The sequence below is a fragment of the Bos taurus genome, chromosome 10 (genome assembly GCF_002263795.3).
Source record: "Bos taurus isolate L1 Dominette 01449 registration number 42190680 breed Hereford chromosome 10, ARS-UCD2.0, whole genome shotgun sequence".
NCBI classification, from domain to species: Eukaryota; Metazoa; Chordata; class Mammalia; order Artiodactyla; family Bovidae; genus Bos; species Bos taurus.
Window position 1 is genome coordinate 38,189,070 of NC_037337.1, and position 25,557 is coordinate 38,214,626.

The 25,557-nt window shown below is 39.6% G+C and overlaps 1 protein-coding gene and 1 long non-coding RNA gene across 3 annotated transcripts in view; one reads left to right on the top strand and one right to left on the bottom strand.

Annotated features, from left to right (window-relative positions):
- The window catches only part of UBR1 (ubiquitin protein ligase E3 component n-recognin 1), a 152,265-nt gene that overhangs the window by 7,578 nt on the left and 119,130 nt on the right, over positions 1-25,557 (bottom strand). For both annotated transcript variants that reach the window (NM_001205897.1, XM_059890429.1), the window contains 3 exons: positions 24,097-24,205; positions 20,631-20,687; positions 18,790-18,867 (listed from right to left, as the gene is read on the bottom strand). In NM_001205897.1, the coding sequence (NP_001192826.1) occupies positions 18,790-18,867; positions 20,631-20,687; positions 24,097-24,205 (244 nt within the window). The remainder of the gene's footprint in view (positions 1-18,789; positions 18,868-20,630; positions 20,688-24,096; positions 24,206-25,557) is intronic.
- Positions 1-25,557, top strand: part of LOC132346298 (uncharacterized) — a 34,074-nt gene that overhangs the window by 6,770 nt on the left and 1,747 nt on the right. The gene's annotated exons all lie outside the window — the stretch shown is intronic.

Sequence of the window (25,557 nt, forward strand, 5' to 3'; positions counted from 1 at the left end):
TTTGAGAAACACTGCTTTAGAATAGTGTTTAATCTGATTGAGGTAGGAGGAACATGGTGCCAAGAAAGGAGTGTACTCCTCTTCCCAGTACCCAGACTTAAATCTGAATCACAGTGTTATCTGTTTTATGGTTATAATTACTGTTATATAATACTGGGCTTCCATATAAGATTGTGTTTGGAAAAAAAAAAAAAGAGTTCTTCAGTGTTATTTCAGTGGATGAATATGGTCACCACAGTGTAATGCATGGAAAACAGTGTCTAAAAACACACGTATAAAAGATATTTCCAAGAGGGTTATTGCTTGTGAAGCTGAGAACAGTGTGGTTCCTCTACCAGAACAACTACTAATCAGAACTGTCTGAAGCAATTATTTTGGGAACTGAGTCTGGACAAACATTTGCAGTGTCCAAAGGAATGCCTGACAGAAAAGAGGCTGGTAACTTTCAGTGAATTTTGGCATTTTATATAGAGATTACCATTCTTATCCTCAAGCTCCACAGCAGGTAGCTATGGGGGTGGCTGCCTGCAATCATGGTGCAGTGTGTTGCTGTTGCTGCCAAGGTGGACAAGAAGAACCTTGTCCTCAAAAAATTAGGGTTGTAAGCTTAATTTTCCCTGGCAGTTCACTGAGGGGCTGGCACAGGGACTGGCCATTGTTTCAACTCCCATGGGCTGAAGCAGATTTCTTGGTGATGATGATAGTAGAGAGGATTTAAAGAGGCAAAACAGTCTATATTTTTCATTCTCTTTTTTTTTTTCTTATTGGATCCAGGCATTTAAGGAAATCTCTGTCAGTCACTAGCTGACCACAGAGATAATGGAACAGAGATTCCACTTCCAGAACACACAACAATGAGTAGAGTCTTTGCAAAAAAGGCTTGGAAAAGACTAAAACAAACATAACTATAGCCTTTACCAAGCAACAATGGCAGTTCCTAGGATGGAGGGGTCTCTAATTTCCATAATTATTACATCACAATACTCAAAATGTCCCATTCTCAACAAAACTTACAAAGAAATGGAAAAGTATGGCCCACTCATAGGAAAAAAAAGAGATTGACAGAAATTATCCCTAAGGAAGCCCAACACACTAAAAACAAAGACTTTAACTCTCCTAAATATGCTCTTTGAAAGAAACCATTGATTAAAAAAAAAAAACAACTAAGGAAATTAGGAAAATATATGAAAGAGTAGGAAATATCAGTAAAAGAAATTATAAAAAGGAAACAAATGGAAAAGTACAATAGCAGAAATTAAAAGCTTACAAAGGTGTTGACTAGCATATAGAAGCATGCAGAAGAATTAGTAAATTTTCAGTTCAGTTAGGTCACTCAGTCATGTCAAACTCTTTGCGACCCCATGAAGTGCAACATGCCAGGCCTCCCTGTCCATCGCCAACTCGCGGAATTTACTCAAACTCATGTCTACTGAGTCAGTGATGCATCCAACCATCTCATCCTCTGTTGTCCCCTTCTCCTCCCACCTTCAATCTTTCCCAGCATCAGGGTCTTTTCTAATGAGTCAGTTCTTTGCATCAGGTGGCCAAAGTACTGGAGTTTCAGCTTCAACATCAGTCCTTCAAATGAATATTCAGAACTGATTTCCTTTAGGATGGACTGGTTGGATCTCCTTGCAGTCCAAGGGATTCTCAAGAGTCTTCTCCAACACCACAGTACAAAAGCATCAATTCTTCAGTGCTCAGCTTTCTTTATAGTCCAACTCTCACATCCATACATGACCACTGGAAAAACCATAGCTTCGACTAGATGGACCTTTGTTGGCAAAGTAACATCTTTGCTTTTCAATATGCTGTCTAGGTTGGTCATAACTTTTCGTCCAAGGAGTAAGCGTCTTTTAATTTCACGGCTGCAGTCACCACCTGCAGTTTTTGAAGCCCCCCCAAATAAAGTCTGTTATAGTTTCCATTGTTTCCCCATCTATTTGCCATGAAGTGATGGGACCAGATGCCATGATCTTAGATTTCTGAATGTTGAGTTTTAAGCCAACTTTTTCACTCTCCTCTTTCACTTTCATCAAGAGGCTCTTTACTTCTTCTTCACTTTCTGCCATAAGGATGGTGTCATCTGCATATCTGAGGTTATTGGTATTTCTCCTGGCAATCTTGATTCCAGCTTATGCTTCATCCAGTCCAGCATTTTGCATGATGTACTCTGCATATAAGTTAAATAAGCAGGGTGACAATATACAGCTTTGATAAAGTCCTTTTCCCATTTAGTACCAGTCTATTGTTCCATGTCCAGTTCTAAGTGTTGCTTCCTGACCTGCATACAGGTTTCTCAACAGGCAAGTCAGGTGGTCTGGTATTCCCATCTCTTTCAGAATTTTCCACAGTTTATTGTGATCCACACAAAGGCTTTGGTATAGTCAATAAAGCAGAAATACATGTTTTTCTGGAACTCTCTTCCTTTTTCCATGATCCAGCGGATGTTGGCTATTTGATCTCTGGTTTCTCTGGCTTTTCTAAAACCAGCTTGAACATCTGGAAGTTCATGGTTCACGTGTTGCTGAAGCCTGGCTTGGAGAATTTTGAGCATTACTTTACTATCGTGTGAGATGAGTGCAATTGTGTGGCAGTTTGAGCATTCTTTGGCATTGCCTTTTTTTGGGATTGGAATGAAAACTGACCTTTTCCAGTCCTGTGGCCACTGCTGAGTTTTCCAAATTTGCTGGCATATTGAGTGTAGCACTTTCACAGCCTCACCTTTTAGGATTTGAAATAGCTCAACTGGAATTTCATCACCTCCACTAGCTTTGTTTGTAGTGATGCTTTCTAAGGCCCACTTGACTTCCCATTCCAGGATGTCTGGCTGTAGGTTGGTGATCACACCATCGTGATTATGTGGGTCGTGAATATCTTTTTTGTACAGTTCTTCTGTGTATTCTTGCCACCTCTTCTTAATATTTTCTGCTTCTGTTAGGTCCATACCATTTCTGGCCTTTATTGTGCCCATCTTTGCATGAAATGTTCCCTTTGTATCTCTGATTTTCTTGAAGATATCTCTTGTCTTTCCCATTCTATTGTTTTCCTCTATTTTTTTGCATTGATCGCTGAGGAAGGCTTTCTTATCTCTCCTTGCTTTTCTTTGGAACTCTGCATTCAAATGGGAAGGTATTTCCTTTTCTCCTTTGCCTTTCGCTTCTCTTCTTTTCACAGCTATTTGTAAGGCCTCCTCAGACAACCATTTTGCCTTTTTGCATTTCTGTTGCTTGGGGATGGTCTTGATCCCTGCCTGTTGTACATGTCACGAACCTCCATGCATAGTTCTAATAATACTAATAATGGCTAACAACTTCCCAAATTTGTTGAAATATATGAGTCTACACATCCAAAAATCAAACTGAATTACAAGCAGGATAATTTCAGAGATCCACACTTAGGCACATTATAACCAAACTGTTAAAAGCCAGGACAAAGAGAGAAGTTTGAAAGCAGCCAAAGAGAAGCAACTTATCCCATACAAGAGATCCTCAATAAAATCAACTGCTGGTTTCTCATCAGAAACCATGGAGGCTAGAAAATAGTATGATGATACATTTAATGTGGTCAAACTAAAAAACTATCAATCAAGAATCTGATATCTGGCAAAACAATCTTTTAAAAATAAGGAAGAGAGGCGGTCCTAAGATGGCGGAGGAATAGGACGGGGAGACCACTTTCTCCCCCACAAATTCATCAAAAGAACATTTGAACGATGAGTCAATTCCACAAAACAACTTCTGAATGCTGGCAGAGGACATCAGGTACCCAGAAAAGCAGCCCATTGTCTTCAAAAGGAGGTAGGAAAAAATATAAAAGATAAAAAGAAAGACAAAAGAGGCAGGGATGGAGATCCATCTGGGAAAGGCAGTCTTAAAAAAGAGAGAAGTTTCCAAACACCAGGAAACACTCTCACTGGCGAGTCTGTGGCGAGCCTTGGGACCTCAGAGGGCAACATAACTGGGAGGAAAAATAAATAAATAATTAAAATCCACAGATTACGTGCCCAATGGTAACTCCCAGCAGAGAAGCAGCACAGATGCCTTCATCCGCCACTAGCAAGCCGGGGCTGCATTGCTTAGAGTAAGGACCGGGCATGAATGCCCTGAGGGCAATCTGAGGGAACTAACTTGAGATAGCAAACCAGAGTTTGCTATCCCATGAAAAGCCCTAACCTAAGACACCACCAGGCCTGCTCACAGAACAAAGGACTGAGCAGAGCTAGCTGGCTGTGGACCGGCTCACCCCCCAACCAGAGACAGGTAGGCGAGGGCAGCCAGAGCTCGAAGAGGGCAATCGTGGCCCCAGAGAGGCATCGTCTACCAAACTGCAAGCAGGCTTTGTTGCTAACCAAGACTTCTTGGGATTCTGGATGGTAAACATCCACTGGGAGGGTTGCAGCCAGAGATCAGCTCCCCAGAAGAGACACACGGCACACCTGAGAAGATGTGCTGGTTGTACACCCAGAAAATGGAGCGGCAGGGACGGGGAAGGTGATAAGTCACAGGGACTGCGCATACTGAACACCTGGTCACCTGAGCTGCTCGGACCTGGGAAGGGCACAAAACGCAGGCCCAACTGATTCTGCGCCTTTGTGGAGTACCTGAGTACCTGAACCTGAGTGGCTTAGACCTGGGAAGTGCATACAACCCAGGGCTGGCCTCAGACAGTTCCTGGCAGAGCAACCTAGAGCCTAAGCAGTGTAGACAGGGAAAGCACACACACCGTGAGCGGGGGCAAACCCAGTGTGGCCGGGACACTGCGAGCACATGCCAGTGTTATTTGTTTTCAGTGTTCCTCACTCCCCAAGCACAAGTGAGCCTAAAAAAGTGTCCACCACTGCCCCCTTGTGTCAGGGAGGAAATTAGACACTGAGGAGACCAGCAAACAGAAGAAGCTAAAACAGAGGGAACCTCCTTGGAAGTGACAGGTACAATAGATTAAAACCCTGTAGTTAGCACCAACTACATAGGAGGGGCCTATAGATCTTGAGAAGTATAAGCCGGATCAAGGAACTATTTGAAAATGAACTGACCCCACACTGTCCACAACAACACCAGAGAAAGTCCTAGATATATTTTTACCATTATCGTTCTTTAAATTAAAAAGAAAAAAAAAACCTTAAAAAAATTTTAAGTCCTCTATTACTCCTTTAATTTTCATTTTTATAACCTACTTTTACTTTGCAAAAAAAAAGACTCTATTTTTTAAAGCAAACTACATATATATATATATATATATTTTATAATTTTTGTGACTTTGTTTTTTTCTTTAATATTGTATTTTTGAGACTCCAACCTCTACTCTAGATTTTTAATCTTTGCTTTTTGGTATTTGTTATCAATTTTGTACCTTTAAGAACCCAATCTTCAGTACCCATTTTTACTTGGGAGCAAGATTACTGGCTTGACTGCTCTCTCCTCCTTTGGACTCTCCTTTTTCTCCACCAGGTTGCCTCTATCTCCTCCCTCCCCCTTCTCTTCTCTACTCAACTCTGTGAATCTCTTTGTGTGTTTCGGAAGGTGGAGAACACTTATCGAACTGATTAATGGCTGGATCTGTCTTTCTCTTTTGGATTCCCCCCTTCCTTCCCCTGGCCACCTCTGTCTCCTTCCTCCCTCTTCTCTGTATAACTCCATGAACATCTCTGAGCGGTCCAGACTCTGGAGAGCACATAAGGAAGTGATTACTGGCTAACTTGCTCTCTCCTCTTTGATTCCCCCTCTTCTCCTCCCGGTCACCTCTATCTCCCTCCTCCCTCTTCTCTTCTCCATGTAACTCTGTGAACCTCTCTGGGTGTCCCTCACTGTGGAGAAACTTTTCATCTTTAACCTAGATGTTTTATCATTGGTGCTATATAGATGGAGAAGTCTTGAGGCTACTGTAAGAATAAGACTAAAAACCAGAGGCAGGAGGCTTAAGTCCAAATCCTGAGAACACCAGAGAATTCCTGACTCCAGGGAACATTAATTGACAGGAGCTCATCAAATGCCTCCATACCTACACTGAAACCAAGCACCACCCAAGGGCCAAGTTCCACAGCAAGATATACCACGCAAAATCTCCAGCAACACAGGAATGTAGCCCTGAGCTTCAATATACAGGCTGCCCAAAGTCACACCAAACCCACTGACGTCTCATAACTCATTACTGGACACTTCATTGCACTCCAGAGGGAAGAAATCCAGCTCCACCCACCAGAACACTGACACAAGCTTCCCTAACCAGGAAACCTTGACAAGCCACCCGTCCAACCCCACCCACAGCAAGGAAACTCCACAATAAAGAGAACTCTACAAACTGCCAGAATACAGAAAGGCCACCCTAAACACAGCAATATAAACAAGATGAAGAGGCAGAGAAATACCCAGCAGGTAAAGGAACAGGATAAATGCCCACCAAACCAAACAAAAGAGAAAGAGATAGGGAATCTACCTGATAAAGAATTCCAAATAATGATAGTTAAAATGATCTAAAATCTTGAAAACAAAATGGAGTTACAGATAAATAGCCTGGAGACAAGGATTGAAAAGATGCAAGAAAGGTTTAACAAGGACCTAGAAGAAATAAAAAAGAGTCAATATATAATGAATAATGCAATAAATGAGATCAAAAACACTCTGGAGGGAACCAACAGTAGAATAACAGAGGCAGAAGATAGGATAATTAAGGTAGAAAATAGAATGGCAGAAATAAACGAAGCAGAGAGGAAAAAAGAAAAACGAATTAAAAGAAATGAGGACAATCTCAGAGACCCCTGGGGCAATGTTAAACACCCCAACATTTGAATCATAGGAGTCCCAGAAGAAGAAGACAAAAAGAAAGACCATTAGAAAATACTTGAGGAGATAATAGTTGAAAAGTACCCTAAAATGGGGAAGGAAATAATCACCCAAGTCCAAGAAACCCAGAGTCCCAAGGTGGGACAGGATAAACCCAAGGTGAAACACTCTAAGACACATATTAATCAAATTAACAAAGATCAAACACAAAGAACAAATATTAAAAGCAGCAAGGGAAAAACAACAAATAACACACAAGGGGATTCCCATAAGGATAACAGCTGATCTTTCAATAGAAACTCTAGGCCAGGAGGGAATGTTAGGACATACTTCAAGTGATGAAAGAAAATAACCTACAGCCCAGATTACTGTACCCAGCAAGGATCTCATTCAAATATGAAGGAGAAATCAAAAGCTTTACAAACAAGCAAAAGCTGAGAGAATTCAGCACCACCAAACCAGCTCTCCAACAAATGCTAAAGGATCTTCTCTAGACAAGAGACACAAAAATGTTGTATAAACTCGAACCCAAAACAATAAAGTAAATGGCAACAGGATCATACTTATCAATAATTACCTTAAATGTAAATGGGTTGAATGCGCCAACCAAAAGACAAAGACTGGCTGAATGGATACAAAAACAAGGCTCCTATATATGTTGTCTACAAGAGACCCACCTCCAAACAAGGGACACATACAGACCGAAAGTGAAGGGCTGGAAAAAGATATTCCATGCAAAGAGAGACCAAAAGAAAGCAGGAGTAGCAATACTCATATCAGATAAAATAGACTTTAAAACAAAGACTGTGAAAAGAGACAAAGAAGGACACTACATAATGATCAAAGGATCAATCCAAGAAGATATAACAGTTATAAATATATATGCGCCAACATAGGAGCACCGCAATATGTAAGACAAATGCTAACAAGTATGAAAGGGGAAATTAACAATAACACAATAATAGTGGGAGACTTTAATACCCCACTCACACCTATGGATAGATCAACTAAACAGAAAATTAACAAGGAACACAAACTTTAAATGATACAATAGACTGCTGCTGCTGCTGCTAAGTCGCTTCAGTCGTGTCTGACTGTGTGACCCCATAGACGGCAGCCCACCAGGCTCCCCTGTCCCTGGGATTCTCCAGGCAAGAACACTGGAGTGGGTTGCCATTTCCTTCTCCAATGCATAAAAGTGAAAAGTGAAAGTGAAGTCTCTCAGTCATGTCCGACCATCAGCGACCCCATGGACTGCAGCCTTCCAGGCTCCTCCGTCCACGGGGTTTTCCAGGCAAGAGTACTGGAGTGGGGTGTGATACAAAAGACTATTTAGACCTAATTGATATCTATAGGACATTTCACCCCAAAACAATGAATGTCACCTTTTTCTCAAGTACACACGGAACCTTCTCCAGGACAGATCACATCCTGGGACATAAATCTAGCCTTGGTAAAATCAAAAAGATTGAAGTAATTCCAAGCATCTTCTCTGACCACAAGGCAGTAAGATTAGATCTCAATTACAGGAGAAAAACTATTAAAAATTCCAACATATGGAGGCTGAACAACACACTGCTGAATAATCAACAAATCACAGAAGAAATCAAAATATGCATAGAAACAAATGAAAATGAAAACACAACAACCCAAAACCTGTGGGACACTGTAACAGCAGTGCTAAGGGGAAGGTTCATAGCAATACAGGCATACTTCAAGAAACAAGAAAAAAGTCAAATAAATAACCTAACCCTACACCTAAAGCAACTAGAAAAGGAAGAAATGAAGAACCCCAGGGTTAGTAGAAGGAAAGAAATCTTAAAAATTAGGGCAGAAATAAATGCAAAAGAAACAAAAGAGACCATAGGAAAAATCGACAAAGCCAAAAGCTGGTTCTTTGAGAGGATAAATAAAATTGACAAACCATTAGCCAGACTCATCAAGAAACAAAGGGAGAAAAATCAAGTCAATAAAATTAGAAATGAAAATGGAGAGATCACAACAGACAACACAGAAATACAAAGGATCATAAGGGACTACTATCAGCAATTATATGCCAATAAAATGGACAACTTGGAAGAAATGGACAAATTCTTAGAAAAGTACAACTTTCCAAAACTGAACCAGGAAGAAATGGAAAATCTTAACAGACCCATCACAAGCATAGAAATTGAAACTGTAATCAGACATCTTCCAGCAAACAAAAGCCCAGGACCAGATGGCTTCACAGCTGAATTCTACCAAAAATTTAGAGAAGAGCTAACACCTATCCTACTCAAACTCTTCCAGAAAACTGCAGAGGAAGGTAAACTTCCAAACTCATTCTATGAGGCCACCATCACCCAAATACCAAAACCTGACAAAGATGCCACAAAAAAAAAAAAAAAAAGAAAACTACAGGCCAATATCACTAATGAACACAGATGCAAAAATCCTTAACAAAATTCTAGCAAACAGAATCCAACAACACATTAAAAAGATCATACATCATGACCAAGTGGGCTTTATCCCAGGGATGCAAGGATTCTTCAATATCCACAAATCAATCAATGTAATATACCACATTAACGAACTGAAAAATAAAAGCCATATGATTATCTCAATAGACGCAGAGAAAGCCTCTGACAAAATTAAACACCCATTTATGATAAAAACCCTCCAGAAAGCAGGAATAGCAGGAACATACCTCAACATAATAAAAGCTATATATGACAAACCCACAACAAACATTATCCTCAATGGTGAAAAATTGAAAGCATTTCCCCTAAAGTCAGGAAAAAGACAGGGTGCCCACTCTCACCACTACTATTCAACATAGTTTTGGAAGTTCTGGCCACAGCAATCAAAGCAGAAAAAGAAAAGGAATCCAAATTGGAAAAGAAATAAAACTCTCACTGTTTGCAGATGACATGATGCTCTACATAGAAAACCCTAAAGACTCCACCAGAATATTACTAGAGCTAATCAATGAACATAGTAAAGTTGCAGGATATAAAATCAACACACAGAAATCCCTTGCATTCCTATACACTAATAATGAGAAAACAGAAAGAGAAATTAAGGAAACAATTCCATCCCCAATGCAACAAAAAGAATAAAATACTTAGGAATATATCTACTTAAAGAAACAAACGACCTATATATAGAAAACTATAAAACACTGGTGAAAGAAATCAAAGAGGACACTAATATATGGAGAAATATACAGTGTTTGTGGATCAGAAGAATCAATATAGTGAAAATGAGTATACTACCCAAAGCAATCTATAGATTCAATGCAATCCCTATCAAGCTCCAACAGTATTTTTCACAGAACTAGAAGAAATAATTTCACAATTTGTATGGAAACACAAAAAACCCCGAATAGCCAAAGCAATCTTGAGAAAGAAGAATGGTGCTGGAGGAATCAACCTGCCTGACTCAGGCTCTACTACAAAGCCGCAGTCATTAAGACAGTATGGTACTGGCACAAAGACAGAAATATAGATCAAGGAACAAAATAGAAAGCCCAGAGATAAATCCATGCACCTGTGGACACCTTATCTTTGACAAAGGAGGCAAGAATATACAATGGATTAAAGACAATCTCTTTAACAAGTGGTGCTGGGAAAACTGGTCAACCACTTGTAAAAGAATGAAACTAGAACACTTTCTAACACCGTACACAAAAATAAACTCAAAATGGATTAAAGATCTAAACGTAAGACCAGAAACTATAAAACTGCTAGGGGAGAACATAGGCAAAACACTCTCTGACATAAATCACAGCAGGATCCTCTATGACCCATCTCCCAGAATATTGGAAATAAAAGCAAAAATAAACAAATAGGACCTAATTAAAATTCAAAGCTCCTGCACAACAAAGGAAACTAAAGCAAGGTGAAAAGACAGCCTTCAGAATGGGAGAAAATAATAGCAAATGAAACAACTGACAAAGAATTAATCTCAAAAATATACAAGCAATTCCTGCAGCTCAATTCCAGAAAAAAACGACCCAATCAAAAAATGGGCCAAAGAACTAAAAAGACATTTCTCCAAAGAAGACATACAGATGGCTAACAAACACATGAAAAGATGCTCAACATCACTCATTATCAGAGAAATGCAAATCAAAACCACAATGAGGTACCACTTCATGCCAGTCAGAATGGCTGCTATCCAAAAGTCTACAAGCAATAAATGCTGGAGAGGGTGTGGAGGAAAGGAAACCTTCTTACACTGTTGGTAGGAATGCAAACTAGTACAGCCACTATGGAGAACAGGGTGGAGATTCCTTAAAAAACTGGAAATAGAACTGCCATATGACCCAGCAATCCCATTGCTGGGCATATACACTGAGGAAACCAGAATTGAAAGAGACACACGTACACCAAAGTTCATCGCTGCACTGTTTATAACAGCCAGGACATGGAAACAACCTAGATGTCCACTGGCAGATGAATGGATAAGAAAGCTGTGGTACACATACACATTGGAGTATTCAGTTCAGTCACTCAGTCGTGTCCGACTCTTTGCGACCCCATGAATCGCAGCACGCCAGGCCTCCCTGTCTATCACCAACTCCCGGAGTTCACTCAGACTCACATCCATCGAGTCAGTGATGCCACCCAGCCATCTCATCCTCTGTCATCCCCTTTTCCTCCTGCCCCCAATCCCTCCCAGCATCAGGGTCTTTTCCAATGAGGCAACTCTTCGCATGAGGTGTTCAAAGTACTGGAATTTCAATTTTAGCATCATTCCTTTCAAAGAAATCCCGGGGCTGATCTCCTTCAGAATGGACTGGTTGGATCTCCTTGCAGTCCAAGGGACTCTCAACAGTCTTCTCCAACACCACAGTTCAAAAGCATCAATTCTTCAGCATTCAGCTTTCTTCACAGTCCAACTCTCACATCCATACATGACCACTAGAAAAACCATAGCCTTGACTAGACGGATCTTTGTTGGCAAAGTAATGTCTCTGCTTTTCAATCTAGGTTGGTCATAACTTTTCTTCCAAGCAGTAAGTGTATTGGCTGCAGTCACCATCTGCAGTGATTTTGGAGCCCAGAAAAATAAAGTCAGCCACTGTTTCCCCATCTATTTCCCATGAAGTGATCGGACCAGATGCCATGATCTTAGTTTTCTGAATGTTGAGCTTTAAGCCAACTTTTTCACTCTCCTCTTTCACTTTCATCAAGAGGCTTTTTAGTTCCTCTTCACTTTCTGCCGTAAGGGTGGTGTCATCTGCATATCTGAGGTTATTGATATTTCTCCCGGCAATCTTGATTCCAGCTTGTGCTTCTTCCAGCCCAGTGTGTCTCATGATGTACTCTGCATATGAAAGGATACCGAAAGAGGAACTCCCCAGGTTGGTAGGTGCCCAATATGCTGCTAGAGATCAGTGGAGAAATAACTCCAGAAAGAATGAAGGGATGGAGCCAAAACAAAAACAATACCCAGTTGTAGATGTGACTGGTGACAGAAGCAAGGTCTGATGCTGTAAAGAGCAATACTGCATAGGAACCTGGAATGTCAGGTCCATGAATTAAGACAAATTGAAAGTGGTCAAACAGGAGACAGCAAGAGTGAACATCGACATTCTCGCAATCAGCAGACTACAATGGACTGGAATGGAGTATTACTCAGCTGTTAAAAAGAATATATTTGAATCAGTTCTAATGAGGTGGATGAAACTGGAGCCTATTATACAGAATGAATAAGCTAGAAAGAAAAACACCAATACAGTATACTAACACATATATATGGAATTTAGAAAGATGGTAATGATAACCCTGTATGCGAGACAGCAAGAGAGACACAGATGTATAGAACAGTCTTTTGGACTCTGTGGGAGAGGGTGAGGGTGGGTGATTTGGGAGAATGGCATTGAAACGTATATTATCATATGTGAAACGAATCGCCAGTCCAGGTTCGATGCATGATACAGGATACTCGGGGCTGGTGCGCTGGGATAACCCAGAGGGATGGAATGGGGAGAGAGGTGGGAAGGGGGTTCAGGATGGGGAACACATGTACACCCATGGCGGATTCATGTCAATGTATGGCAAAACCAATACAGTATTGTAAAGTAATTAGCCTCCAATTAAAATAAATAAATTTATATTAAAAAATAAAAATAAGGAAGAAATTAAGACATTTCCACACTAGTTCACTGTTAGCAGGTCTGTCCTACAAGAAATTCTAAAGAGATTTCTTCATGGTAAAGCAAAAGAACACAAAAGGTAACTTGAAGGTAAAAAACAGATAACTGGTTAAGGTAAAAAAAGCTATCATAAAAGCTAATATTATTGTAATTTTTGATACAAAATCCTTTTTGTTTCCTGTATGATTTAAAAGGCAAATACATAAAACAATCATTAGAAATCTATGTTAACAGGCACACAGTGTATAAAAATGTTAAGTCTGTGATTTCAACAACACAAAGAGGGGAGAAAGAATCAGAAAGAAAGAGAGTTAATGTATGCTATAGAAATTAAGTTGGTATTAATTGAAACTAAACTTGGGTTGTTATCCCTATGGACACCCAGCAAAGTTGCAGGGTACAAGATCAACAGACAAATATCAGTTGTGCTTAAATACATCAGCAATGAACAATCCAAAAAGGAAATTAAGAAAATAATGTCATTTGTAATAACATTCAAAACAATAAAATACCTTGGAATAAATGCAACCAAGGATGGAAAGTCTTGTACTCTGAAAACTACAAAACATCACTGAATAAAAGTAAAGAAGGCATAAGCATGGAAGGCGTCCATGCTCATGGACTAGAAGACTTAATACTTACTGTTAAGAAGGGAACACTCCAGAAAGTGATCTACAGATTAATTCAACCTCTATTAAAAAACCTCAATTAAAATCCCAATTGCCTCTTTTGCAGAAAAGAAAAAGTCAGTTCTCAAATTCCAATGTAATCGCACATGACCTCCAAGTAGTCAAAATAATAACGAAAAAGAAAAACAAATTTGGAAAGCTCTTATGTTACAATTTCAAAACTTACTTCAAAGCTACAGTAATTACAATGATGTGGTACTAGGGTAAGGATAGACATATAGACCAATGGAACAGAACTGAGAATCCAGAAATAAAATCAAATATGACCAACTGATGTTTAAAGTAGGTGCCAGAGTATTTAATGAGAGGGCAACAACAGTCTCAAAAAATGATGCTGGGACAACTGGAAACCAGATGAAAAAAAGAATGTAGTTGTACCTCCTACTTTATTAAAAAAATTAATTAAAAATGGATCTACAGCCAAAATAGAAGAGCTAAAACTATAAAATTATTTGGAAAAAACATAGGCATATATCTTCATGACTTCAGATTTGGCAACAAATTCTTATATCAACAGTATAAGCAACAAAAGAAAAAAATATAAAGTGGACTTTTATATATCAAAGGACATTGTGAAGAATATGAAAACAAATGGAAACTTTTATAGGTGATGGATAAGTTTATGGCTCTAATTATAATCTCACAGGTGTATATTTATTTCCAAACTTACCAAGTTTGTATACATTAAATATGTACAGCCTTTTGTATATCAATCATATCTCAATAAAGTGGTTTTAAAAAGTAAAAAAGAATATGAAAACAACTTACAGGAGAAAATATCTACAAATTAAAGTCTGGTAAGGGTTTAATACTCAGAAAATAAAAAGAACTCTTAAAACTCAACAACAAAAGAAACAATTATAAAATAGGCAAAAAACTTAAACACACATTTCTTCAAAGAACATATACAGATACATAACAAGAACACACAAAAATGTTCCACATCACTGGTCATTAAGGAAATATGTATCAAACCACAGTGAACTACCATTTTTTTCACCCACTAGGATGGTTTTAGTTAAGAAAACAGAAAATAGCAAGTGTTGATGAGAATATGGAGAAACAGGGGCCCTCATACATTCTGGTGGGAGTGTAAAATGGTGCAGTCATTGTGGAAGACAGTTTAGTGGTTCCTTAAAACATTAAACATAGGATCACCATAATGTTCTAACATACCACTTACTAGGAATATATATATACCCTAGAAAAATTAAAATATATGTCCAACCAGAAACTTGCACATGAATGTTTATAGTAGCATTGTTCATAACAGTCTAAAGAGGGAAACAACCTAAATGCTCATCTATGGATGAACAGATTAATAAATTTTGGCATATATATACAATGGATTATTTAGCCAAGAAAGAAATGAAATACTGATACATCCTACAACTTGGATGAACCTTAAAGGGATGTTAATTGAAAAAATCCAGACACAAAAGGTCACAGATTACATGATTCCTTTTATATAATGTATCCGGAATAGGCAAATCCATGGAGATAGAAAGCAGATTATCAGTTACTAGGGTACTAGCAAAGAACGGGATGGGGAATGATTACATAGTGGATGCAAAGTTTTTCTCTGGTGTGCTAAAAATGTTTGGAAACTAGAGAGAAATAGTTACTGTACAATATTAGCAATGCACTAAATGCACGGGTGCAGGAGGGCCAAGAGGAGCTACTCCACAATCAAGGTCAGGAGGGGCAGCGCTGAGGAGATACCCCTCATCCAAGGTAAGGAGCAATGGCTGCGCTTGGCTGGAGCAGCCCTGAAGAGATACCCCACACCCAAGGTAAGAGAAACCCAAGTAAGACGGTAGGTGTTGCGAGAGGGCATCAGAGGGCAGACACACTGAAACCATAATCACAGAAAACTAGTCAATCTAATCACATGGATCACAGCCTTGTCTAACTCAATGAAACTAAGCCATGCTGTGTGGGGCCACCCAAGACGGGCAGGTCATGGTGGAGAGGTCTGACAGAATGTGGTCCACTGGAGAAGGGAATGGCAAACCACTTCAGTATTCTTGCCTTGAGAACCCCATGAACAGTATGAAAAGGCAAAATGATAGGATACTGAAAGAGGAACTCCCCAGGTCAGTAGGTGCCCAATATGCTACTGGAGATCAGTGGAGAAATAACTCCAGAAAGAATGAAGGGATGGAGCCAAAGCAAAACAATATCCAGTTGTAGATGTGACTGGTGATAGAAGCAAGGTCCAATGATGTAAAGAGCAATATTGCATAAGAACCTGGAATGTTAGGTCCATGAATCAAGGCAAATTAGAAGTGGTTAAACAGGATATGGCAAGAGTGAACGTCGACCTTCTAGGAATCAGTGAACTGAAATGGACCGGAATGGGTGAATTTAACTCAGATGACCATTATATCTACTACTATGGGCAGGAATCCCTTAGAAGAAATGGAGTAGCCATTATGGTCAACAAAAGAGTCCAAAATGCAGTACTTAGATGCAATCTCAAAAGTGACAGAATGATCTCTGTTCGTTTCCAAGGCAAACCATTCAATATCACAGTAATCCAAGTCTATGCCCCAACCAGTAACGCTGAAGAAGCTGAAGTTGAATGGTTCTATGAAGACCTACAAGACCTTTTAGAACTAACACCCAAAAAAGATGTCCTTTTCATTATAGGGGACTGGAATGCAAAAGTAGGAAGTCAAAAAACACCTGGGGTAACAGGCAAATTTGGCCTTGGAGTACGGAATGAAGCAGGGCAAAGGCTAATAGAGTTTTGCCAAGAGAACGCAATGGTCATAGCAAACACCCTCTTCCAGCAACACAAGAGACATCACCAGATGGTCAACACCGAAATCAGACTGATTATATTCTTTGCAGCCAAAGATGGAGAAGCTCTATACAGTCAGCAAAAACAAGACTGGGAGCTGACAGTGGCTCAGATCATGAACTTATTGCCAAATTCAGACTTAAATTGAAGAAAGTGGGGAAAACCACTAGACTGTTCAGGTATGATCTAAATCAAATTCCTTATGATTATACAGTGGAAGTGAGAAAAAATTTAAGGGACTAGATCTGATAGACAGAGTGCCTGATGAACTATGTATGGAGGTTCGTGACACTGTACAGGAGACAGGGATCAAGACCATCCCCATGGAAGTGAAATGCAAAAAAGCAAAATGGCTGTCTGGGTAGGCCTTACAAATAGCTGTGAAAAGAAGAGACGTGAAAAGCAAAGGAGAAAAGGAAAGATATAAGCATCTGAATGCAGAGTTCCAAAGAATAGCAAGGAGAGATAAGAAAGCCTTCCTCAGCGATCAATGCAAAGAAATAGAGGAAAACAACAGAATGGGAAAGACTAGAGATCTTTTCAAGAAAATTAGAGATACCAAGGGAACATTTCATGCAAAGATGGGCTCGATAAAGAACAGAAATGGTATGGACCTAACAGAAGCAGAAGATATTAAAAAGAGCTGGCAAGAATACACAGAAGATCTGTACAAAAAAGATCTTCACGACCAAGATAATCACGATAGTGTGATCACTCACCTAGAGCCAGACATCCTGGAATGGGAAGTCAAGTGGGCCTTAGAAAGCATCACTATGAACAAAGCTAGTGGAGGTGATGGAATTCCAGTTGAGCTATTTCAAATCTTGAAAGATGATGCTGTGAAAGTGCTGTACTCAATATGCCAGAAAATTTGGAAAACTCAGCAGCGGCCACAGGACTGGAAAAGGTCAGTTTTCATTCCAATCCCAAAGAAAGGCAATGCCAAAGAATGCTCAAACTACCACACAATTGCACTCATCTCACATGCTAGTAATGCTCAAAATTTTCCAAGCCAGGCTTCAGCAATACATGAACCATGAACTTCCAGATGTTCAAGCTAATTTTAGAAAAGGCAGAGGAACCAGAGATCAAATTGCCAACATACGCTGGATCATGGAAAAGGGAAGGGAGTTTCAGAAAAACATCTACTTCTGCTTTATTGACTATGCCAAAGCTTTTGACTGTGTGGATCACAATAAACTGTGGAAAATTCTTCAACAGATGGGAATACCAGACCACTTGACCTGCCTCTTGAGAAACCTATATGCAGGTCAGGAAGCAACAGCTAGAACTGGCCGTAGAACAACAGACTGGTTCCAAATAGGAAAAGGAGTACGTCAAGGCTGTATATTATCACCCTGCTTATTTAACTTCTATGCAGACTACATCATGAGAAAGTACATTATGGGCTGGAAGAAGCACAAGCTGGAATCAAGATTGCCGGGAGAAATATCAATAACCTCAGATATGCAGATGACACCACCCTTATGGCAGAAAGTGAAGAGGAACTAAAAAGCCTCTTGATGAAAGTGAAAGAGGAGAGTGGAAAAAGTTGGCTTAAAGCTCAACATTCAGAAAACAAAGATCATGGCATCTGGTCCCATCACTTCATGGCAGATAGATGGGGAAACAGTGGAAACAGTGTCAGACTTATTTTTTTGGGCTCCAAAATCACTGTAGATGGTGACTGCATCCATGAAATTAAAAGACGCTTACTCCTTGGAAGGAAAGTTATGACCAACCTAGATAGTATATTCAAAAGCAGAGACATTACGTTGCCAACAAAGGTCCGTCTAGTCAAGGCTATGGTTTTTCCAGTGGTCATGTATGGATGTGAGAGTTGGACTGTGAAGAAAGCTGAGTGCCGAAGAAATGATGCTTTTGAACTGTGGTGTTGGAGAAGACTCTTGAGAGTCCCTTGGACTGCAAGGAGATCCAACCAGTCCATTCTAAAGGAGATCAGTCCTGGGTGTTCTTTGGAAGGACTGATGCTAAAGCTGAAACTCCTGTAGTTTGGCCACCTCATGCGAAGAGCTGACTCATTGGAAAAGACTCTGATGCTGGGAGGGATTGGGGGCAGGAGGAGAAGGGGACTACAGAGGATGAGATGGCTGGATGACATCACTGACTTGATGGACATTGAGTCTGAGTGAACTCCGGGAGTTGGTGATGGACAGGGAGGCCTGGCGTGCTGCAATTCATGGGGTCGCAAAGAGTCGGACATAACTGAGTGACTGAACTGAACTGAACTGAAATGCCAATGAATTATACAAAATTGTATGTTATGTGACTTCTTCATCAATTAAAATTTGCTAGTGGTGGTAGTACTAAATGCAAGCTCAAAAAAAAAAAAAAAAAAATTCTTCTTACCTGAAATGAGAAGCTTGATTTAGGAGGCAGCTATAGTCATCAGGAAGCTCTATCAAACTATTTCTTTTTCTAGGGTACCTAGAAATATAATTTAAATGGCAGTGAGTAAATAAGCCTAGGTCAAAAACAGACCAAGTAATAGAAGGATGAACGTTTTAAAAATAATGAGAGAAAAATTCCCTGGTGGTCCTGCTTCCACTGCAGGAGGCACAGGTTCAATCCCTGGTTAGGGTGCTAAGAGCCTGCCACATGGCACAGCTAAAAACAAAACAAAAAACTTAGGGATTCATTTTTGCAATCTGTAGTAATTTCTACCGTTGACTAGATTTATCCAAACTTTTCAGTCTAGAATTCCAGATCTTTCAGCAGCCATGTTTCCTTTCCAAATCCAACTCCTACTATTTCCTAAGACTAAATCGTTCTATTATTTCTATACTGTCTAGGAAGTAATATAAAGTAGCAGTTAAGAACACAATCTTTGCAATCAAACTGGCCCAGTTACAAATCCTAGATTCTGACACTCGACAAGCCACTGAACCTAATTCTGTATTAGCCGGTCTGTAAACTGAGAATAAATATATTATGCTCCCTCAGTCATAAGGCAGACTATCAATTTAGTAACACATTTTGTTAGGGGGTGGGGTGAGGAGAGAAACACTAAATACTCATGCTGATTGAAAAAATGTTAAATATGAATAACAGTATCAAGGAACCTCAAATGGCTGCTGAGAACTCAATTAGATATTGAAGCAAAACATAATATACTTAGTACCTAATACATGTTTTTAAGTATTATTTTTCATTCTCACCATACTAATACAACAAAAGCCTTGCATGTATGCCCTGGGAAAGGTCATTTGAATAACAGGAAATGTCATCTGAAATAATATGAATAATAGGAAATTCTCTCCTTAAATCCCAATCAATTCAAATTTTGTAATTCCTTCTGTGTGCAGCAAAAATTATCTCCTCTAAAGCTAAACTTATATCATTAAGAATATTTACTCTTTAACTTTCTATTAGCATTAACAGTATATTCCATATATTATTATACTGTATCTTATCTCTTGAGTTTATGAATATAACTAGACTATAAACTACCTATGACCAAAACCTGTATGTGTTATATATCTTTTAACTCTCCAAGAGTAATGTTAATTTGGTACCATGCTGGGGAAACAGCAGATGTCTAACAGACACAAAATGACTTGTGTGAGACTAACAGTCCTAAAATATGTACTCATCTTTTAAACCCTTCTTGGTGATGTGAATACTACTGCCTCTGAGCATAGGAGGTGGAGCTATAATCTCTAAATCGCTAAAATTGGGTTATAGATATGCGAGGATATGTTAGCATAGGTTTCAGGGAGAGGGTAATATTTAAATCAGTCCTTGAGGAAGAGATGGATTTTGATTAAGCCAAAACTTAAAGGAGATGGGGGGCTGAAGAAAACTTTTGTTGAGTAGTCTCCAAGCATATAGAAAGGAGGAGATGGGGAAAAGGGAATAGTTTTACTTACATTTTCATTCTCAAAAGGAAAAAAAAAAGTAATTTACATGAATACTGTCACTACCCTCTCATTTTAATAAGTAGTAGCTCCAAGAAACCATCTCTTCCTTTGCCTTTTAATAGGTATGCATTAGCTTAAGAAATAGGAGTTGGTGGTGCCAAACAATTTAAGAGGGAAAGGACAGTCACTCCAAGAAAAAAATCAATTGTAGGAAGAATCAAATTTTCAGCAAGACATAACAGAAATGTAAGAAATAGTATGCTGAGTGAGAATGAAAAGACTAGAAAGCATACTCATCAGCTGACGGAAGGACTTAGAAGTAAAACCAACCTGACTACAGTGCTTTTTTGCTTCAAACAGTTTAGTAAGGCAGGGTCTGTACACCACCTGTATGGGAAGCAGAGAGAAAAGCAAATGGGTCATCACAACTTTAGTGCAATATTCATCGAGCCATCCTCGCTAAACCTCTTGGCCCCTTCTTTCCATGTGCTGTCTGCTAGACTTCTTTTTACCTTACATCTTGCCTCTTCTTTCTTCTCCTTTTCTTTTCTCCCCTTTTTTAATGTCTTCCTATTTATCCTCCGTCAAATCTTCTATTAATTTCTTTTTTAAAGGGTTTATCTATTACTAGAAAAACATAAACTATGCTCAGTATTTTAAGAAGAAGGAATTTAATACCAGAAATTGGAAATAAAGGTGACAGAAAGGCTGAGAAGCCAACCAGGAGACAAAAAAGCAAGGCAACAAGAAGATCAGCCAATAACAGGAAGCTACTACCCTTGCCAGGCTGGAGGAACAAAACAGTATTTTTGGAATGGTATTGTTGGAGCTAAGGGTCACTGGTGAATCAGATGAACCAGGACCAAAACCACCTGCACTGGCTACGCACTATACTATCCACCTGTATGAGTTATCTTATAATAGGAGGTCCTGGTAAGGAATGCAGAACTAACAAGCTACCACCAAACGGAAGAATTCAGGAAAATCAAAAGGAAATGCCAGTCCATACATCCCACCAACCTCCCAGAATCCTTCTTGCTGGAATCCATCTTGGCTGAGTGATGTAGGTGTCACCAGGAAGGACCCTGAGTCATAGTGATAGGCCAGAGACACCCCGTAAACTAACTCCATTACCATAAAACCTGAGACATGGCAGAGCAGTTCTTCTGAGTTCTCTTACCCTGCTGTTCTCCACCTGGGCACCCCCTCCCAATAAAGTCTCTTGCTTTGGCAGCACGTGTGTCTCCTCAGACAATTCACTTCTGAGTATTAGAAAAGAGCCCACTCTTGGGCCCTGGATGGGGTCCCCCTCTCCTGCAGCAGGTGGATGCTGGAACTATAGTAGACTTGTCTGGCAGGAACTAGAGCCAGAGAAGAGCTATAGCCACTGTCAGGAATGCCCCACAAGGCAAGGAGAGGTGACCTAAACACAGGTTTCTCTCTTCCTCCTGGCTTCCAATATCCTGCCAGTGCCTCCCACAGGCTGAAGCCAACTGACAAAGGAGACCGGGTAATATGGCCTAGTGAGGTCAGTTCATCATCTCTCAGAGCAGACGATGAGGAAAGGCTTTGAGGCCAGCAGAGCCAGGAATGGTACAGACTGTGCATTTCAAACTTTGAATTTTTAACATTAAACTAGAATGGCAGGCTAAAACTCCAACAATATAACAATAAAATTAGTATAACCTACTGTGATTGTACTCAACACAAAGGATGGTAATGATTTTTTTGGATCCATCTGATTCATTTTTATCACACTGGAAATCAGAATACCTCATGAGAAATGAGGAAACACGGAAAAGCACCCAAAAGAAGAGATGAGAACACATAGAAAGGTGGCCAGAGATGGGCAGACATTCACACAAATCCTGACTTGAGCATGCAGGCAACAAGACACAGATTAAAGAAAAAGGAGAAAAGAAAAGAGGAGAAAACTGAAAAGACTAACTGTGACTGATAATGTTAAAACAGAGATGAGAAGCCACAAATGGAATTACTTGGGCTAAACCTATGTCTATCAAACCAAGACTGAACACAAGTATGAGGGCTGGTAGCTAGGAGAACTCACCACGTTTGGAGAGTTTCCAGGTTGGTGAACACGTGTCAATTCGGGGACAGTGGTGTGCTCAGAGAGTGTGGAAGTTCTGCTCCCTTTTCCCCATACCTTGCCCTGTGTATCTCTTCTATCTGGCTGGCCCTGAGTTATATCCTTTTATAAAAAACTGATGCACTAGTAGGGAAAACGTTTCTCTGAGTTCTCTGAGCTGCTCTACAAATTAATCACGCTATATAACCTTTTGGTCAGCACAGGAGACAGCCTGGATTTGTGACAGCCTGGTTCTTTCTGAAGTATGTGATGTTGTCATGTTTTCAGGACTGAGCCCTCAGCCTGTGGGATCTGACACTATCTCCAGGTAGATAATGAGCTGAATTGTAGGACACCCAGCTAATGCTGAAGAATTACTTGTTGGATGTGTGGGAAAAACACCCTCCCCAAGTGTCAGAAATGTATGTCAGGATCTTTAATGGGGGAAACAGAGTAACATGATGAGAACTGACTATTGAAACCGTGGTATATGTCAATTATATCTCAAAAAAAAAAAAAAAAAAAAAGATGGAAAATGGTGGTAGAAAGATAGGGTTAGGAGACTAGAGATTTGAAGGGTAGAGAGTAAGCAAGCAGAAGGGTCAATTAAGTATGGGGGTACAAAGAAATCTTGAATAAAAGAAAAGCACACTTCCCCATGGGAAATTTAAATGGATATATTTTTGAGTTACCAAATGACTTTAAAAAATTAATTAAATTTTTTTTATTGAAGGATAATTGCTTTACAGAATTTTGTTGTTTTCTGTCAAACCTCAACATGAACCAGCCATAGGTATACATATATCCCCTCCCTTCTGAACCTCCCCCCCACCTCCCTCCCCAACCCACCCCTCTAGGTTGATAGAGTCCCTGTTTAAGTTTCCTGAGACTTACAGCAAATTCCCGTTGGCTACCTATTTTACATATGGTAATGTAAGTTTCCACATTACTCTTTGCATACATCTCACCCTCTCCCCTCTCCTCATGTCCATAAGTCTATTCTTTATGCTGTTTCTCCACTGCTGCCCTGTGAATAGATTCTTCAGTACTATTTTTCTAGATTCTGTATATATGTGTTAGAATATGATATTTATCTTTCTCTTTCTGACTTACTTCACTCTGTATAATAGGTTCTAGGTTCATCCACTTCATTAGAATTAACTCAAAGGTGTTAGTTATTTTTACTCAGCCTTTTTACGGCTGAGTAATATTACATTGTGACTTTTATTTCCTCCTCAGTCACCTTTCTAAGATATGTGCTACCATATGAGATACGCTACTATTGTTGCCCCACTCTGGGTTCTTCTGATGCTTAACTGTGACTGTATGGCTGCTGACAACATGACTTATCCTCACTTCACCACCACCTCCACCCCATTTAAAGCAGGGATGAGACAGCAGCTGTGGGGAACTTGAGCACAATGATTGGCAGTCATGGTGGAACAAGCAGAAATCCTGGTGGCCCATTAGTGAAGTCACTCAGTTGTATCCGACTCTTTGTGACCCTATGGACTGTAGCCTACCAGCCTCCTTTGTCCATGAGATTTTCCAGGCAAGGGTACTGGAGTGGATGTGTGAATTAGGAACCTTGTGTATTTTTGCCACCACCTTCAATCAATGGTAATCAATCTAAAAGCTTAGCAAGTATTTTAAATTTAAAATTTCCAAACTGTATAATAATCCAATAATGATATTTTATCCCCGCAGTACCTCTGGAGGAGGGGCCTCACAGTATCCCAGTATTTCTGGAAAAGCAGGAACAAATTTGTGGGTAAAGATAAATAGCTACAGAGTACATTGTATTCTCCTTCTGCAGCATCTACAAGAAAACAAAAATATATTTAATAAGTACATTATTCTTACCTGGTCATCCTGTGTCTAGAGTTTCTTCATTGTTTATGCTCGTTTCTATACTCTGCCTATACAGTATACTTTGTAAAACTGTGGGTGATAAATAAGACACAGTGATCCTTTTGAATCTGATTTGAGTCATTGTCCTGATCAGACTTCTCCAACATCAAACCACCCCAAAATACAAAATACAAAAGTGCTTATCGTGGCAAAAGGCCCTACCTGATCTGACTTCATCTCTTACCTGCCTCCCCCTGTTCATTAGGCTTCAGTCACTCATCTCTACTACTCTTTGATGACATCAAGCGAACGCTTTGCATTTATTGTTCCTTCTGCTTACAATACTCTTCCTTCAACTCTCCATCCAGTTCAACACCATGTCCTTTTCTGATCTCTCTGCTCAATGTCTCCTCACAAAGAAGTCTTCCATGACTCTGCCCCAGCATTCTCTATTCTCATGACTTGCTGTATTTTTTTTTGTAGCACTTACCACCATTTGACATTATACTACATGTATTTATCTACTGGCTTATATTTCATCTCCTCTCAACAAAAGAAAGGACTTTATCTCATCCATTGCCATACGACAGCACCAACAAGATAATAAATAACTTTTTAAAGAATGAAAACACAGATCTGTGCTGACAATCACTTGGAAAGAAAGCACTATCCTATTTGTACAGAATCAGAACAAACCTACATCTAATGAGCCCTACTGAACAGAGTTCAAGATAAAGAACCCTGTTAAGGTTGACCTGAGAAAAGAACAAAAGAAAGCATCTCGGAGGAAATTTGATGACTCTTCCAAAATCATACAAACCTTCTGATTTTTACCCAAACAAAGCCACAAGGAAACCTTCTCTACCTTGATGTAGATTTAAGGCAAGTAAAGAAGAAAGGAAATTATTCTGTTACTCAAATACCCAGGGCCTCGGTTAACACAACAGGCCTTTCACAGCAGCATTTTATTTATTTCATAATAGTTACAATCAAATGTTCAAACTTCAAGAAACAGTATATTATAAAGCCAAACAGTTCTCTTTCTTTAAAGCCAATCAATCTTTGTAATTTCTTATCTGTCCTATACTGCATGAAGGCATTTTGTAAGCTCAAATACAAAAGTTGTACATAGATAGGAGCCATGAATAGGTTTTGTAGATTATGAGGCTAATCTGGTTTCTGGTCTCACCTTTTACCCACACCAGGGCAGGGGCACACATGTTTGGAATGAACACTGATGAAAGTGTGAGGAATAAAGAAGTGGTTTTGCCTGCTCTCACCCTTGAGGTTGAAAGTAACAAAAAAGTCTCTTATTTACTA